Here is a 20,861-nt window from a genome sequence, read left to right as displayed (position 1 = left end):
GTTATTGTCCTTAATACCCAATAAGACTGACTGTCTTGAGGGACCACTTATGGAGGTTTCTGTGCACCAAAGGGATAATGTAGGCTATGTTCCTGGGTGCAAGTTGCCTCTAGACACTGATCTTGGGTCAGTTTTTGCATTTTCCCCACTAATGGTCGTGGTTAGTATTGGGAAAGGGGAAGCTGATCCTAGATCGGTACCAGGGGGAAACTTAGCCCGGACCAAGTTCGTCAGGCCATCAACAGAACCATTAGGCCTGCTTCCATTAAAGGCACAATATTCAATAATGTAACTTAGATACAGGAGTGTTGAACTCCAGTCCTCACGTGTCTGCTTTTCTTATCCTATAACTTTAGGATCAATTCATTGCTTTGTTGGATGTTATACATTGGCTTTCACCGTTCCAAAGCAGTCATCTATTTAAAGGCAGAATACTCAGTGCAGGTGCAGAGCCGTGGTTGAGTGGTAACACTCCCGGCACAAGTCACATATACGACTCCCCACTGGAAACCAAGATTCAACCCCTGCATCCACCTTTCCTATTGTGTCCCCCACCTGCCAATACCCCCCTCTGATTTCCATACTGTCTCAATAAAGTGTCAAAATACCCCCTAAAATATATATATTTGAATACACAGCACTGTACCTTGAGTGCTGAAGTTAAGCACAGCATTGCTTTGACGGAATCATATTGTTAACAATTTGCTTTATTGATTTTGTTCAAATGAATCAATCTCTATTTAAACCATAATCTAATCGTTATGCTACATGCCCAGTAACTACAGCTGTTAATGATAACACTGCCCAGTAACTACAGCTGTTAATGATAACACAGCCCAGTAACTACAGCTGTTAATGATAACACAGCCCAGTAACTACAGCTGTTAATGATAACACAGCCCAGTAACTACAGCTGTTAATGATAACACTGCCCAGTAACTACAGCTGTTAATGATAACACAGCCCAGTAACTACAGCTGTTAATGATAACACAGCCCAGTAACTACAGCTGTTAATGATAACACAGCCCAGTAACTACAGCTGTTAATGATAACACAGCCCAGTAACTACAGCTGTTAATGATAACACTGCCCAGTAACTACAGCTGTTAATGATAACACTGCCCAGTAACTACAGCTGTTAATGATAACACAGCCCAGTAACTACAGCTGTTAATGATAACACAGCCCAGTAACTACAGCTGTTAATGATAACACAGCCCAGTAACTACAGCTGTTAATGATAACACAGCCCAGTAACTACAGCTGTTAATGATAACACAGCCCAGTAACTACAGCTGTTAATGATAACACAGCCCAGTAACTACAGCTGTTAATGATAACACAGCCCAGTAACTACAGCTGTTAATGATAACACTGCCCAGTAACTACAGCTGTTAATGATAACACTGCCCAGTAACTACAGCTGTTAATGATAACACTGCCCAGTAACTACAGCTGTTAATGATAACACAGCCCAGTAACTACAGCTGTTAATGATAACACAGCCCAGTAACTACAGCTGTTAATGATAACGCAGCCCAGTAACTACAGCTGTTAATGATAACACAGCCCAGTAACTACAGCTGTTAATGATAACACTGCCCAGTAACTACAGCTGTTAAAGATAACACAGCCCAGTAACTACAGCTGTTAATGATAACACTGCCCAGTAACTACAGCTGTTAATGATAACACAGCCCAGTAACTACAGCTGTTAATGATAACACAGCCCAGTAACTACAGCTGTTAATGATAACACAGCCCAGTAACTACAGCTGTTAATGATAACACAGCCCAGTAACTACAGCTGTTAATGATAACACAGCCCAGTAACTACAGCTGTTAATGATAACACTGCCCAGTAACTACAGCTGTTAATGATAACACAGCCCAGTAACTACAGCTGTTAATGATAACACAGCCCAGTAACTACAGCTGTTAATCTGTGTTTCAGATGAGGATGAGGTGGGCGATAGAATCACTGTGAGGAGTGATGAAGAACTCAAAGCCATGCTGTCATATGTGAGTATTGTCCTCTTAAACATGACACATTGTTGGTGGGACTCCCATACCTGACTAGACTCCTATAACAACAGTTTACCTGACTACACTCCCATACCCCCAGTTTACCTGACTAGACGCCCATAACAACAGATTACCTGACTAGACGCCCATAACAACAGTTTACCTGACTAGACGCCCATAACAACAGTTTACCTGACTAGACTCCTATAACAAAAGTTTACCTGACTAGACTCCTATAACAACAGTTTACCTGACTGCACTCCCATACCGCCAGTTTACCTGACTAGACGCCCATAACAACAGTTTACCTGACTAGACTCCTATAACAACAGTTTACCTGACTAGACGCCCATAACAACAGTTTACCTGACTGCTCTCCCATAACAACAGTTTACCTGACTAGACTCTTATAACAACAGTTTACCTGACTGCACTCCCATAACAACAGTTTACCTGACTAGACGCCCATAACAACAGTTTACCTGACTAGACGCCCATAACAACAGTTTACCTGACTAGACGCCCATAACAACAGTTTACCTGACTGCTCTCCCATAACAACAGTTTACCTGACTGCACTCCCATAACAACAGTTTACCTGACTAGATGCCTATAACAACAGTTTACCTGACTAGACGCCCATAACAACAGTTTACCTGACTAGACGCCCATAACAACAGTTTACCTGACTAGACGCCCATAACAACAGTTTACCTGACTGCTCTCCCATAACAACAGTTTACCTGACTGCACTCCCATAACAACTGTTTACCTGACTAGACTCCTATAACAACTGTTTACCTGACTAGACTCCTATAACAACTGTTTACCTGACTAGACTCCTATAACAACAGTTTACCTGACTAGACTCCCATAACAACAGTTTACCTGACTAGACTCCTATAACAACAGTTTACCTGACTAGACTCCTATAACAACAGTTTACCTGACTAGACGCCCATAACAACAGTTTACCTGACTAGACTCCTATAACAACAGTTTACCTGACTAGACGCCCATAACAACAGTTTACCTGACTGCTCTCCCATAACAACAGTTTACCTGACTGCACTCCCATAACAACAGTTTACCTGACTAGACGCCCATAACAACAGTTTACCTGACTAGACTCCTATAACAACAGTTTACCTGACTAGACGCCCATAACAACAGTTTACCTGACTGCTCTCCCATAACAACAGTTTACCTGACTAGACGCCCATAACAACAGTTTACCTGACTAGACACCCATAACAACAGTTTACCTGACTGCACTCCCATAACAACAGTTTACCTGACTAGATGCCCATAACAACAGTTTACCTGACTAGACTCCTATAACAACAGTTTAACTGACTAGACTCCTATAACAACAGTTTACCTGACTAGACGCCCATGAAAACAGTTCACCTGACTAGACTCCTATAACAACAGTTTACCTGACTAGACGCCCATAACAACAGTTTACCTGACTAGATGCCTATAACAACAGTTTACCTGACTAGACGCCCATAACAACAGTTTACCTGACTAGACGCCCATAACAACAGTTTACCTGACTGCACTCCCATAACAACAGTTTACCTGACTAGACGCCCATAACAACAGTTTACCTGACTAGACTCCCATAACAACAGTTTACCTGACTAGACTCCCATAACAACAGTTTACCTGACTAGACTCCTATAACAACAGTTTACCTGACTGCACTCCCATAACAACAGTTTACCTGACTAGACGCCCATAACAACAGTTTACCTGACTAGACTCCCATAACAACAGTTTACCTGACTAGACTCCCATAACAACAGTTTACCTGACTAGACTCCTATAACAACTGTTTACCTGACTAGACTCCTATAACAACAGTTTACCTGACTAGACTCCTATAACAACAGTTTACCTGACTAGACTCCTATAACAACAGTTTACCTGACTAGACTCCTATAACAACAGTTTACCTGACTAGACGCCCATAACAACTGTTTACCTGACTAGACTCCTATAACAACAGTTTACCTGACTAGACTCCTATAAAACAGTTTACCTGACTAGACTCCTATAACAACAGTTTACCTGACTAGACTCCTATAACAACAGTTTACCTGACTAGACTCCTATAACAACAGTTTACCTGACTAGACTCCTATAACAACAGTTTACCTGACTAGACGCCCATAACAACTGTTTACCTGAATAGACTCCTATAACAACAGTTTACCTGACTAGACTCCTATAAAACAGTTTACCTGACTAGACTCCTATAACAACATTTTTCCTGACTAGACTCCTATAACAACAGTTTACCTGACTAGACGCCCATAACAACAGTTTACCTGACTTCACTCCCATAACAACAGTTTACCTGACTAGACTCCTATAACAACAGTTTAACTGACTAGACTCCTATAACAACAGTTTACCTGACTAGACTCCTATAACAACAGTTTACCTGACTAGACGCCCATGAAAACAGTTTACCTGACTAGATGCCTATAACAACAGTTTACCTGACTAGACGCCCATAACAACAGTTTACCTGACTAGACGCCCATAACAACAGTTTACCTGACTAGACGCCCATAACAACAGTTTACCTGACTAGACTCCCATAACAACAGTTTACCTGACTAGACTCCCATAACAACAGTTTACCTGACTAGACTCCTATAACAACAGTTTACCTGACTAGACGCCCATAACAACAGTTTACCTGACTAGACGACCATAACAACAGTTTACCTGACTGCTCTCCCATAACAACAGTTTACCTGACTGCTCTCCCATAACAACAGTTTACCTGACTGCACTCCCATAACAACAGTTTACCTGACTAGACGCCCATAACAACAGTTTACCTGACTAGACTCCTATAACAACAGTTTACCTGACTAGACTCCCATAACAACAGTTTACCTGACTAGACTCCTATAACAACTGTTTACCTGACTAGACTCCTATAACAACAGTTTACCTGACTAGACTCCTATAACAACAGTTTACCTGACTAGACTCCTATAACAACAGTTTACCTGACTACACTCCCATAACAACAGTTTACCTGACTGCACTCCCATAACAACAGTTTACCTGACTAGACGCCCATAACAACAGTTTACCTGACTAGACGCCCATAACAACAGTTTACCTGACTGCACTCCCATAACAACAGTTTACCTGACTAGACTCCTATAAAACAGTTTACCTGACTGCACTCCCATAACAACAGTTTACCTGACTAGACGCCCATAACAATAGTTTACCTGACTAGACTCCTATAACAACAGTTTACCTGACTAGACGCCCATAACAACAGTTTACCTGACTAGACGCCCATACCCCCAGTTTACCTGACTAGACTCCTATAACAACAGTTTACCTGACTAGACGCCCATAACAACAGTTTACCTGACTAGACGTCCATAACAACAGTTTACCTGACTGCACTCCCATACCCCCAGTTTACCTGACTAGACTCCTATAACAACAGTTTACCTGACTAGACTCCTATAACAACAGTTTACCTGACTAGACTCCTATAACAACAGTTCACCTGACTAGACGCCCATAACAACAGTTTACCTGACTAGACGCCCATAACAATAGTTTACCTGACTAGACGCCCATAACAACAGTTTACCTGACTGCACTCCCATAACAACAGTTTACCTGACTGCACTCCCATAACAACAGTTTACCTGACTAGACTCCTATAACAAAAATGTTCCTGACTAGACGCCCATAACAATAGTTTACCTGACTAGACTCCTATAACAACAGTTTACCTGACTAGACGCCCATAACAATAGTATACCTGACTAGACTCCTATAACAACAGTTTACCTGACTAGACGCCCATAACAACAGTTTACCTGACTAGACTCCTATAACAACAGTTTACCTGACTAGACGCCCATAACAACAGTTTACCTGACTAGACGCCCATAACAACAGTTTACCTGACTGCACTCCAATAACAACAGTTTATCTGACTAGACTCCTATAACAACAGTTTACCTGACTAGACTCCTATAACAACAGTTTACCTGACTAGACGCCCATACCCCCAGTTTACCTGACTAGACGCCCATAACAACAGTTTACCTGACTAGACTCCTATAACAACAGTTTACCTGACTAGACTCCTATAACTACAGTTTACCTGACTAGACTTTTATAACAACAGTTTACCTGACTAGACGCCCATAACAATAGTTTACCTGACTAGACGCCCATAACAACAGTTTACCTGACTGCACTCCCATAACAACAGTTTACCCGACTAGACGCCCATAACAATAGTTTACCTGACTAGACTCCTATAACAACAGTTTACCTGACTAGACTCCTATAACAAGAGTTTACCTGACTAGACACCCATAACAACAGTTTACCTGACTAGACACCTATAACAACAGTTTACCTGACTAGACTCCTATAACAACAGTTTACCTGACTAGACGCCCATAACAACAGTTTACCTGACTAGACTCCTATAACAACAGTTTACCTGACTAGACTCCTATAACAACAGTTTACCTGACTAGACTCCTATAACAACAGTTCACCTGACTAGACTCCTATAACAACAGTTTACCTGACTAGACTCCTATAACAACAGTTTACCTGACTAGACGCCCATAACAACAGTTTACCTGACTAGACTCCTATAACAACAGTTTACCTGACTAGACGCCCATAACAACAGTTTACCTGACTGCTCTCCCATAACAACAGTTTACCTGACTGCACTCCCATAACAACAGTTTACCTGACTAGACGCCCATAACAACAGTTTACTTGACTAGACTCCTATAACAACAGTTTACCTGACTAGACGCCCATAACAACAGTTTACCTGACTGCTCTCCCATAACAACAGTTTACCTGACTGCACTCCCATAACAACAGTTTACCTGACTAGACGCCCATAACAACAGTTTACCTGACTAGACGCCCATAACAACAGTTTACCTGACTAGACGCCCATAACAACAGTTTACCTGACTGCTCTCCCATAACAACAGTTTACCTGACTGCACTCCCATAACAACAGTTTACCTGACTAGATGCCCATAACAACAGTTTACCTGACTAGACTCCTATAACAACAGTTTAACTGACTAGACTCCTATAACAACAGTTTACCTGACTAGACGCCCATGAAAACAGTTCACCTGACTAGACTCCTATAACAACAGTTTACCTGACTAGACGCCATAACAACAGTTTACCTGACTAGATGCCTATAACAACAGTTTACCTGACTAGACGCCCATAACAACAGTTTACCTGACTAGACGCCCATAACAACAGTTTACCTGACTGCTCTCCCATAACAACAGTTTACCTGACTGCACTCCCATAACAACAGTTTACCTGACTAGACGCCCATAACAACAGTTTACCTGACTAGACTCCCATAACAACAGTTTACCTGACTAGACTCCCATAACAACAGTTTACCTGACTAGACTCCTATAACAACTGTTTACCTGACTAGACTCCTATAACAACAGTTTACCTGACTAGACTCCTATAACAACAGTTTACCTGACTAGACTCCTATAACAACAGTTTACCTGACTAGACTCCTTTAACAACAGTTTACCTGACTGCACTCCCATAACAACAGTTTACCTGACTAGACTCCTATAAAACATTTTACCTGACTAGACTCTTATAACAACATTTTTCCTGACTAGACTCCTATAACAACAGTTTACCTGACTAGACGCCCATAACAACAGTTTACCTGACTTCACTCCCATAACAACAGTTTACCTGACTAGACTCCTATAACAACAGTTTAACTGACTAGACTCCTATAACAACAGTTTACCTGACTAGACTCCTATAACAACAGTTTACCTGACTAGACGCCCATAACAACAGTTTACCTGACTAGACGCCCATAACAACAGTTTACCTGACTAGACTCCCATAACAACAGTTTACCTGACTAGACTCCCATAACAACAGTTTACCTGACTAGACTCCCATAACAACAGTTTACCTGACTAGACGCCCATAACAACAGTTTACCTGACTAGACGCCCATAACAACAGTTTACCTGACTGCTCTCCCATAACAACAGTTTACCTGACTGCACTCCCATAACAACAGTTTACCTGACTAGACTCCTATAACAACAGTTTACCTGACTAGACTCCTATAACAACAGTTTACCTGACTAGACTCCTATAACAACAGTTTACCTGACTAGACTCCTATAACAACAGTTTACCTGACTAGACACCTATAACAACAGTTTACCTGACTACACTCCCATAACAACAGTTTACCTGACTGCACTCCCATAACAACAGTTTACCTGACTGCACTCCCATAACAACAGTTTACCTGACTAGACGCCCATAACAACAGTTTACCTGACTAGACGCCCATAACAACAGTTTACCTGACTGCACTCCCATAACAACAGTTTACCTGACTAGACTCCTATAAAACAGTTTACCTGACTGCACTCCCATAACAACAGTTTACCTGACTAGACGCCCATAACAATAGTTTACCTGACTAGACTCCTATAACAACAGTTTACCTGACTAGATGCCCATAACAACAGTTTACCTGACTAGACGCCCATACCCCCAGTTTACCTGACTAGACTCCTATAACAACAGTTTACCTGACTAGACGCCCATAACAACAGTTTACCTGACTAGATGTCCATAACAACAGTTTACCTGACTGCACTCCCATACCCCCAGTTTACCTGACTAGACTCCCATAACAACAGTTTACCTGACTAGACTCCTATAACAACAGTTTACCTGACTAGACACCCATAACAACAGTTTACCTGACTAGACGCCCATAACAACAGTTTACCTGACTGCACTCCCATAACAACAGTTTACCTGACTGCACTCCCATAACAACAGTTTACCTGACTAGACTCCTATAACAAAAATTTTCCTGACTAGACGCCCATAACAATAGTTTACCTGACTAGACTCCTATAACAACAGTTTACCTGACTAGACGCCCATAACAATAGTATACCTGACTAGACTCCTATAACAACAGTTTACCTGACTAGACGCCCATAACAACAGTTTACCTGACTAGATGCCTATAACAACAGTTTACCTGACTAGACGCCCATAACAACAGTTTACCTGACTAGACTCCTATAACAACAGTTTACCTGACTAGACGCCCATAACAACAGTTTACCTGACTAGACTCCTATAACAACAGTTTACCTGACTAGACTCCTATAACAACAGTTTACCTGACTAGACGCCCATAACAACAGTTTACCTGACTAGACGCCCATAACAACAGTTTACCTGACTGCACTCCAATAACAACAGTTTATCTGACTAGACTCCTATAACAACAGTTTACCTGACTACACTCCCATACCCCCAGTTTACCTGACTAGACGCCCATAACAACAGTTTACCTGACTAGACGCCCATAACAACAGTTTACCTGACTGCACTCCAATAACAACAGTTTACCTGACTAGACTCCTATAACAACAGTTTACCTGACTAGACGCCCATAACAATAGTTTACCTGACTAGACGCCCATAACAACAGTTTACCTGACTGCACTCCCATAACAACAGTTTACCCGACTAGACGCCCATAACAATAGTTTACCTGACTAGACTCCTATAACAACAGTTTACCTGACTAGACTCCTATAACAAGAGTTTACCTGACTAGACACCCATAACAACAGTTTACCTGACTAGACGCCCATAACAATAGTATACCTGACTAGACTCCTATAACAAGAGTTTACCTGACTAGACGCCCATAACAACAGTTTACCTGACTAGACTCCTATAACAACAGTTTACCTGACTAGACTCCTATAACAACAGTTTACCTGACTAGACGCCCATAACAACAGTTTACCTGACTAGACTCCTATAACAACAGTTTACCTGACTAGACTCCTATAACAACAGTTTACCTGACTAGACTCCTATAACAACAGTTTACCTGACTAGACTCCTATAACAACAGTTTACCTGACTAGACTCCTATAACAACAGTTTACCTGACTAGACTCTTATAACAACAGTTTACCTGACTAGACGCCCATAACAACAGTTTACCTGACTAGACGCCCATAACAACAGTTTACCTGACTGCACTCCCATAACAACAGTTTACCTGACTACGCTACCATACCCCCAGTTTACCTGACTAGACTCCTATAACTACAGTTTACCTGACTAGACTTTTATAACAACAGTTTACCTGACTAGACGCCCATAACAATAGTTTACCTGACTAGACGCCCATAACAACAGTTTACCTGACTGCACTCCCATAACAACAGTTTACCCGACTAGACGCCCATAACAACAGTTTACCTGACTAGACACCTATAACAACAGTTTACCTGACTAGACTCCTATAACAACAGTTTACCTGACTAGACGCCCATAACAACAGTTTACCTGACTAGACTCCTATAACAACAGTTTACCTGACTAGACTCCTATAACAACAGTTTACCTGACTAGACTCCTATAACAACAGTTCACCTGACTAGACTCCTATAACAACAGTTTACCTGACTAGACTCCTATAACAACAGTTTACCTGACTAGACGCCCATAACAACAGTTTACCTGACTAGACTCCTATAACAACAGTTTACCTGACTAGACGCCCATAACAACAGTTTACCTGACTGCTCTCCCATAACATCAGTTTACCTGACTGCACTCCCATAACAACAGTTTACCTGACTAGACGCCCATAACAACAGTTTACTTGACTAGACTCCTATAACAACAGTTTACCTGACTAGACGCCCATAACAACAGTTTACCTGACTGCTCTCCCATAACAACAGTTTACCTGACTGCACTCCCATAACAACAGTTTACCTGACTAGACGCCCATAACAACAGTTTACCTGACTAGACGCCCATAACAACAGTTTACCTGACTAGACGCCCATAACAACAGTTTACCTGACTGCTCTCCCATAACAACAGTTTACCTGACTGCACTCCCATAACAACAGTTTACCTGACTAGATGCCCATAACAACAGTTTACCTGACTAGACTCCTATAACAACAGTTTAACTGACTAGACTCCTATAACAACAGTTTACCTGACTAGACGCCCATGAAAACAGTTCACCTGACTAGACTCCTATAACAACAGTTTACCTGACTAGACGCCATAACAACAGTTTACCTGACTAGATGCCTATAACAACAGTTTACCTGACTAGACGCCCATAACAACAGTTTACCTGACTAGACGCCCATAACAACAGTTTACCTGACTGCTCTCCCATAACAACAGTTTACCTGACTGCACTCCCATAACAACAGTTTACCTGACTAGACGCCCATAACAACAGTTTACCTGACTAGACTCCCATAACAACAGTTTACCTGACTAGACTCCCATAACAACAGTTTACCTGACTAGACTCCTATAACAACTGTTTACCTGACTAGACTCCTATAACAACAGTTTACCTGACTAGACTCCTATAACAACAGTTTACCTGACTAGACTCCTATAACAACAGTTTACCTGACTAGACTCCTATAACAACAGTTTACCTGACTAGACGCCCATAACAACAGTTTACCTGACTAGACGCCCATAACAACAGTTTACCTGACTGCACTCCCATAACAACAGTTTACCTGACTACGCTACCATACCCCCAGTTTACCTGACTAGACTCCTATAACTACAGTTTACCTGACTAGACTTTTATAACAACAGTTTACCTGACTAGACGCCCATAACAATAGTTTACCTGACTAGACGCCCATAACAACAGTTTACCTGACTGCACTCCCATAACAACAGTTTACCCGACTAGACGCCCATAACAACAGTTTACCTGACTAGACACCTATAACAACAGTTTACCTGACTAGACTCCTATAACAACAGTTTACCTGACTAGACGCCCATAACAACAGTTTACCTGACTAGACTCCTATAACAACAGTTTACCTGACTAGACTCCTATAACAACAGTTTACCTGACTAGACTCCTATAACAACAGTTCACCTGACTAGACTCCTATAACAACAGTTTACCTGACTAGACTCCTATAACAACAGTTTACCTGACTAGACGCCCATAACAACAGTTTACCTGACTAGACTCCTATAACAACAGTTTACCTGACTAGACGCCCATAACAACAGTTTACCTGACTGCTCTCCCATAACATCAGTTTACCTGACTGCACTCCCATAACAACAGTTTACCTGACTAGACGCCCATAACAACAGTTTACTTGACTAGACTCCTATAACAACAGTTTACCTGACTAGACGCCCATAACAACAGTTTACCTGACTGCTCTCCCATAACAACAGTTTACCTGACTGCACTCCCATAACAACAGTTTACCTGACTAGACGCCCATAACAACAGTTTACCTGACTAGACGCCCATAACAACAGTTTACCTGACTAGACGCCCATAACAACAGTTTACCTGACTGCTCTCCCATAACAACAGTTTACCTGACTGCACTCCCATAACAACAGTTTACCTGACTAGATGCCCATAACAACAGTTTACCTGACTAGACTCCTATAACAACAGTTTAACTGACTAGACTCCTATAACAACAGTTTACCTGACTAGACGCCCATGAAAACAGTTCACCTGACTAGACTCCTATAACAACAGTTTACCTGACTAGACGCCATAACAACAGTTTACCTGACTAGATGCCTATAACAACAGTTTACCTGACTAGACGCCCATAACAACAGTTTACCTGACTAGACGCCCATAACAACAGTTTACCTGACTGCTCTCCCATAACAACAGTTTACCTGACTGCACTCCCATAACAACAGTTTACCTGACTAGACGCCCATAACAACAGTTTACCTGACTAGACTCCCATAACAACAGTTTACCTGACTAGACTCCCATAACAACAGTTTACCTGACTAGACTCCTATAACAACTGTTTACCTGACTAGACTCCTATAACAACAGTTTACCTGACTAGACTCCTATAACAACAGTTTACCTGACTAGACTCCTATAACAACAGTTTACCTGACTAGACTCCTATAACAACAGTTTACCTGACTGCACTCCCATAACAACAGTTTACCTGACTAGACTCCTATAAAACAGTTTACCTGACTAGACTCTTATAACAACATTTTTCCTGACTAGACTCCTATAACAACAGTTTACCTGACTAGACGCCCATAACAACAGTTTACCTGACTTCACTCCCATAACAACAGTTTACCTGACTAGACTCCTATAACAACAGTTTAACTGACTAGACTCCTATAACAACAGTTTACCTGACTAGACTCCTATAACAACAGTTTACCTGACTAGACGCCCATAACAACAGTTTACCTGACTAGACGCCCATAACAACAGTTTACCTGACTAGACTCCCATAACAACAGTTTACCTGACTAGACTCCCATAACAACAGTTTACCTGACTAGACTCCCATAACAACAGTTTACCTGACTAGACGCCCATAACAACAGTTTACCTGACTAGACGCCCATAACAACAGTTTACCTGACTGCTCTCCCATAACAACAGTTTACCTGACTGCACTCCCATAACAACAGTTTACCTGACTAGACTCCTATAACAACAGTTTACCTGACTAGACTCCTATAACAACAGTTTACCTGACTAGACTCCTATAACAACAGTTTACCTGACTAGACTCCTATAACAACAGTTTACCTGACTAGACACCTATAACAACAGTTTACCTGACTACACTCCCATAACAACAGTTTACCTGACTGCACTCCCATAACAACAGTTTACCTGACTGCACTCCCATAACAACAGTTTACCTGACTAGACGCCCATAACAACAGTTTACCTGACTAGACGCCCATAACAACAGTTTACCTGACTGCACTCCCATAACAACAGTTTACCTGACTAGACTCCTATAAAACAGTTTACCTGACTGCACTCCCATAACAACAGTTTACCTGACTAGACGCCCATAACAATAGTTTACCTGACTAGACTCCCATAACAACAGTTTACCTGACTAGACGCCCATACCCCCAGTTTACCTGACTAGACTCCTATAACAACAGTTTACCTGACTAGACGCCCATAACAACAGTTTACCTGACTAGATGTCCATAACAACAGTTTACCTGACTGCACTCCCATACCCCCAGTTTACCTGACTAGACTCCCATAACAACAGTTTACCTGACTAGACTCCTATAACAACAGTTTACCTGACTAGACACCCATAACAACAGTTTACCTGACTAGACGCCCATAACAACAGTTTACCTGACTTCACTCCCATAACAACAGTTTACCTGACTGCACTCCCATAACAACAGTTTACCTGACTAGACTCCTATAACAAAAATGTTCCTGACTAGACGCCCATAACAATAGTTTACCTGACTAGACTCCTATAACAACAGTTTACCTGACTAGACGCCCATAACAATAGTATACCTGACTAGACTCCTATAACAACAGTTTACCTGACTAGACGCCCATAACAACAGTTTACCTGACTAGATGCCTATAACAACAGTTTACCTGACTAGACGCCCATAACAACAGTTTACCTGACTAGACTCCTATAACAACAGTTTACCTGACTAGACGCCCATAACAACAGTTTACCTGACTAGACTCCTATAACAACAGTTTACCTGACTAGACTCCTATAACAACAGTTTACCTGACTAGACGCCCATAACAACAGTTTACCTGACTAGACGCCCATAACAACAGTTTACCTGACTGCACTCCAATAACAACAGTTTATCTGACTAGACTCCTATAACAACAGTTTACCTAACTACACTCCCATACCCCCAGTTTACCTGACTAGACGCCCATAACAACAGTTTACCTGACTAGACGCCCATAACAACAGTTTACCTGACTGCACTCCAATAACAACAGTTTACCTGACTAGACTCCTATAACAACAGTTTACCTGACTAGACTCCTATAACTACAGTTTACCTGACTAGACTTTTATAACAACAGTTTACCTGACTAGACGCCCATAACAATAGTTTACCTGACTAGACGCCCATAACAACAGTTTACCTGACTGCACTCCCATAACAACAGTTTACCCGACTAGACGCCCATAACAATAGTTTACCTGACTAGACTCCTATAACAACAGTTTACCTGACTAGACTCCTATAACAAGAGTTTACCTGACTAGACACCCATAACAACAGTTTACCTGACTAGACGCCCATAACAATAGTATACCTGACTAGACTCCTATAACAAGAGTTTACCTGACTAGACGCCCATAACAACAGTTTACCTGACTAGACTCCTATAACAAGAGTTTACCTGACTAGACTCCTATAACAACAGTTTACCTGACCTGACGCCCATAACAACAGTTTACCTGACTAGACGCCCATAACAACAGTTTACCTGACTAGACTCCTATAACAACAGTTTACCTGACTAGACTCCTATAACAACAGTTTACCTGACTAGACTCCTATAACAACAGTTTACCTGACTAGACTCTTATAACAACAGTTTACCTGACTAGACGCCCATAACAACAGTTTACCTGACTAGACGCCCATAACAACAGTTTACCTGACTGCACTCCCATAACAACAGTTTACCTGACTACGCTACCATACCCCCAGTTTACCTGACTAGACTCCTATAACCTCAGTTTACCTGACTAAGGGGATGTTTAGTCTAGGTGTTATAATCAAGAAGGACAAATCCTTTAAGTGTTTTCTCCTGCATTTTAGTTTTTGGTCCAGTAACGTACACAGGTAACTTACACAAGTAACGCACACAAGTAACTTACACAACTAACACAGTAATTGTTTATTGCACATCAACATTTATAACCAAAGTTGGTGGAATGCTTTACATTTAGGGGTGAACCTTGAGGACGTTGCAGAGGTGAGCTGCGCTGAGCTCTTCTGGTATTTACAGAGGTCCCAACTTGTAGTTCAGTTTCCTTTCACATCCTTTTTTAAACCCAAAAAACCCAAACAGTAACATGATTTGATATAGGCTAATCAAAGTTACATTCACAAAATTTAAATTAAACCCCCAGAAATCTATTTGCTTGCATGGGTCTTTTTGAATTGAGATGACAGTCTTTGTGTTGACTGTGTGTTGCTCTATGGCCAAAGATTGAAAATAACACTGCATTTGGAAAATAAATGATCTCCTGTTGAAGAATTCCTAAAAATTGAATAAAATAAATATAATTACTGACCCCGGTATACCATTGAGGCAGCAATTATAACCTTATTTTTCACTCCGCTATTGAGTGTTTTTGTTGAGGGGGAAAGCTATTAAAAATCTATTACAACAGATCTTTTCACCCAGGGCCACAGTGTGCTCATTGCTAAGCAGCCTGGTAACTCTACATATTTCTGCCTTTCCATCTCCTCCAACAAAGCGCTGCATGCGGGCGATTCCACGCCAGCGGAAGCAGAACATATTTTCGCTATCTCGGATTGTTCTAGCAATTCTCACATAGAAACTCAATTGGGACAAAGGATATTTGACATGCTTTTCACATTTGTGTCACAGTTTTTGAGAATATCATGATGAATGTGGGCATTGTATAGGCACTTTTAAAATAATATAATAATAATATGCCATTTAGCAGACGCTTTTATCCAAAGCGACCTACAGTCATGTGTGCATCTGATCGATACATGTTGTTGTCATTATACTCCTTTATAGTGTGTTCTGGCATATGGAGTATGTCTAGATTCTTATGCAAATGTTCACATTTAATTTATTCAACATAAAAAAAATATCAAAAAGGGTCGTTTTGAGATATCCATATTCATATTTTTAATGTTGAATAAATTCATGTGGAAATGTGTATTTCAGAATTGGGACATATGTTAGAGCACACTATAAGGAATGTAATGCCACTAACATGTATGGATCAGAAGGTCTTACAGGAGGCATGTATAGGTCTAAAACGTGCCTATACAATGGCCACATTCACCATGATCTTCTTTTTTAAATACAAATGTAAAATGTATGTCAAACATCCTTCCTCCCAATGAAGTTCCTATGTGAGAATTGCCAGAACATACCAAAAATATGTTCCACTCCCGCTAGCGTGGAATCGCACGTGTCTGATGTGCCAATCAGTGTAGTCATTGTAACGTCACCGTTTGGCACGTGCCGCCAACCTTCAGTCCTCTGCATTGGACCGGGTTCAGGCAAAAGACTGACAACAGTAAAGATATATGTTATTGACTTCACCAAGGTTACGAAGGGAATTAGACATGTCAATGTGTTTTATTTCAGCCTTTGAGCTCAAATGGAGAAAAAAAAGTGAGGCTTTCCATACACATTCAAAATACCTCATCGGCATATGTACCCTGGGCCTATGCGTTCATATTGATGAAGTAACAGTAAACTCAAATGTGTTAGTTTTTTTTTCTTCTACATATCTGTTGTATACAGGCTATACTTGTGTTTGGAACACATCTCAGTTTTTTGTCTTGTTGATTACTTTTCAAGTCCCCCACCCTCTCCCCTCCCCCCGCGTGATGTTACCATTTTCCTTCATAGTTACTGTTCACATCACGGACATTAAGAGTAATGACTTGTAATGGGCTTCTTCACGAGGTACACTGAAAAGCTAAATGAACTATGCATTTTTATTATTTATTATTCAGTACTTAAAGTTTCGCCTCATTAAAAAGCAGGCCCCCCCTGGGCGGAGAATATTTGTCAAAATCTACTCTTCATCTGGGGATGTCTTTTACCCCCCATCAGCTTACAATGATGCCGCTATAGCCACAGGCTCAACTTCCTCTGTTTCAGCGCCTTTATTTCTCCTTCGTCTTGGATGCTTTGTTATCATTGGGTATCATTGGGTATCCCAGGGTTTGCTGGTGCTAGTCGGAAGCTGATTGAACGGGCAGAGTGGCCTAGACAGCTGTAGTGGTGTCGAGCTGTAGTGGAAGGGAGGACGGGAAACATATTGACCTTGCCTTGATTGATTTACGAGTCCCTCACCCTCAGGGGATACTTTTTGACTATTTTTCCCACAATCAAATCAAATCAAATTGTATTGGTCAAACGCGCCGAATCCAACAGGTGTAGACTTTACAGTGAAATGCTTCCTAACGAGCCCATTCCCAACAGTGCAGAGTTTAAAAGTAAGACATATAAAGGAAACAGAAGCAGAATAAAAACAACAATGAGGCTATATACAAGGAGTACTAGTACTGAGTCAATGTGCAGGAGTACCAGTACTGAGTCAATGTGCAGGAGTACCAGTACTGAGTCAATGTGCAGGAGTACCAGTACTGAGTCAATGTGCAGGAGTACCAGTACTGAGTCAGTGTGCAGGAGTACCAGTACTGAGTCAGTGTGCAGGAGTACCAGTACTGAGTCAATGTGCAGGAGTACCAGTACTGAGTCAATGTGCAGGAGTACCAGTACTGAGTCAATGTGCAGGAGTACCAGTACTGAGTCAATGTGCAGGAGTACCAGTACTGAGTCAATGTGCAGGAGTACCAGTACTGAGTCAATGTGCAGGAGTACCTGTACTGAGTCAATGTGCAGGAGTACCTGTACTGAGTCAATGTGCAGGAGTACCAGTACTGAGTCAATGTGCAGGAGTATCAGTACTGAGTCAATGTGCAGGAGTATCAGTACTGAGTCAATGTGCAGGAGTATCAGTACTGAGTCAATGTGCAGGAGTACCAGTACTGAGTCAATGTGCAGGAGTACCAGTACTGAGTCAATGTGCAGGAGTACCAGTACTGAGTCAATGTGCAGGAGTACCAGTACTGAGTCAATGTGCAGGAGTACCAGTACTGAGTCAATGTGCAGGAGTACCAGTACTGAGTCAATGTGCAGGAGTACCAGTACTGAGTCAATGTGCAGGAGTACCAGTACTGAGTCAATGTGCAGGAGTACCAGTACTGAGTCAATGTGCAGGAGTACCAGTACTGAGTCAATGTGCAGGAGTACCAGTACTGAGTCAGTGTACAGGAGTACCAGTACTGAGTCAGTGTACAGGAGTACCAGTACTGAGTCAGTGTACAGGAGTACCAGTACTGAGTCAATGTGCAGGAGTACCAGTACTGAGTCAGTGTACAGGAGTACCAGTACTGAGTCAGTGTCCAGGAGTACCAGTACTGAGTCAGTGTACAGGAGTACCAGGTAGTTGAGGTAATGACGAGGCTATATACAAGGAGTACCAGTACTGAGTCAATGTACAGGAGTACCAGGTAGTTGAGGTAATACAGTATCTACGTGTGGGTAGGGGTACAAGTGACTAGGCAATCAGGATATATAATAAACAGAGTAGCAGCGGCCTATGCGAAAGTGTGTGTGTGTGTGTGTTGCAGTGTCAGTGTAGTATGTGTGAGTGTGTGGGTAGAGGCTAGTGAGTGTGTGGGTAGAGGCTAGTGAGTGTGTGGGTAGAGGCTAGTGAGTGTGTGGGTAGAGGCTAGTGAGTGTGTGGGTAGAGGCTAGTGAGTGTGTGGGTAGAGGCTAGTGAGTGTGCATAGAGCCGGTGCAAGAGAGTTTGTGTTTGAGGACGAAGCTGAGCAGAAATATTGGTGTGGCAAAATGAGCCATTTGTGTGGACCGTTTGGGCACTTGAACCTCGGCAAGTGTACACTTGGTTTAAGATGGAAGCTAGCAGAGGCGGGACGTTAATGGGGTTTTATTGGAGACGTGTGACCGTGACTGATTCACCCATTTTGTGAATTCACCAAAAGTCTGGCTGTTGACTTTGAGCGCTACAATGACACTAACACACAGTCTGCAAAGACGAGGCTCGCCATTGAAACCATTGAGGGAAGTGAATGAGATATATCATGAAGAAATTTATGTGGTTTTGCTTCTTTTGTCACGTTATGTGATACAGTGGGGAGAACAAGTATTTGATACACTGCCGATTTTGCAGGTTTTCCTACTTACAAAGCATGTAGAGGTCTGTAATTTTTATCATAGGTACACTTTAACTGTGAGAGACGGAATCTAAAACAAAAATCCAGAAAATCACATTGTATGATTTTTAAGTAATTAATTTGCATTTTATTGCATGACATAAGTATTTGATACATCAGAAAAGCAGAACTTAATATATCATACAATGTGATTTTCTGGATTTTTGTTTTAGATTCCGTCTCTCACAGTTGAAGTGTAACTATGATAAAAATTACAGACCTCCTACATGCTTTGTAAGTAGGAAAACCTGCAAAATCGGCAGTGTATCAAATACTTGTTCTCCCCACTGTATATGATTACTCTTGAGATGCAGCAAATCTTTGCGAAATGCGATGGATTGGTGTTTTCGCCCTTAACACAAAACAGAAGTGGCTTTCAATAGTTCTTTATCATAGTGGCTCTTCATCAATGAAAGAGCTAATTTCATCTCAGCAGGAACATAATCACACAGAATAGATCTATATCCTAGTTAGTGTGTGTTATTTGCTGTATCCCACATTACCTGCTCCGGACCTATGTTTAACATCTCCAGACTGACTGAAATATTAGCTTTCCATACGACACAACATTCCCCACCACCGACACAAATACACATTGCTTCATCCACATATTTTCAGATGCTGCACAACAAATCTCCAATCTCTCGGTAAATGAATTCGGGATGCCTATAATGGCTTTCTGCTCCTCTCGGGACGAGCGTGTCTGGCCAAAAGCTGCTGATTGCGGGGGGAAATTGTAATACAGGTATATAATATACGTGAGGCAGGCTTCCCGGGCGTCTTATGCAAGGGTTATGCATTTCAGCAATCCATTTTGTATTCATATTCAAAGCATATGGGCTTCTTTGGTTCGCTGCT

General features: G+C 41.6%; 1 protein-coding gene across 3 annotated transcripts in view; it reads left to right on the top strand.

Moving 5' to 3' along the window:
- The window catches only part of map2k5 (mitogen-activated protein kinase kinase 5), a 122,790-nt gene that overhangs the window by 807 nt on the left and 101,122 nt on the right, over positions 1-20,861 (top strand). For all 3 annotated transcript variants that reach the window (XR_006661810.1, XR_006001715.2, XM_041882876.2), the window contains exon 3: positions 1,957-2,024. Coding sequence is in view for 1 of the 3 variants with exons in the window: in XM_041882876.2 (XP_041738810.1) it covers positions 1,957-2,024 (68 nt within the window). In the remaining 2 variants the exon portion in view is untranslated. The remainder of the gene's footprint in view (positions 1-1,956; positions 2,025-20,861) is intronic.

Source organism: Coregonus clupeaformis, chromosome 15 (assembly GCF_020615455.1).
Source record: "Coregonus clupeaformis isolate EN_2021a chromosome 15, ASM2061545v1, whole genome shotgun sequence".
Taxonomy (NCBI): domain Eukaryota; kingdom Metazoa; phylum Chordata; class Actinopteri; order Salmoniformes; family Salmonidae; genus Coregonus; species Coregonus clupeaformis.
The sequence above is the reverse complement of the archived record's forward strand: the minus strand, read 5'-3'. Positions and strand labels throughout refer to the sequence as shown.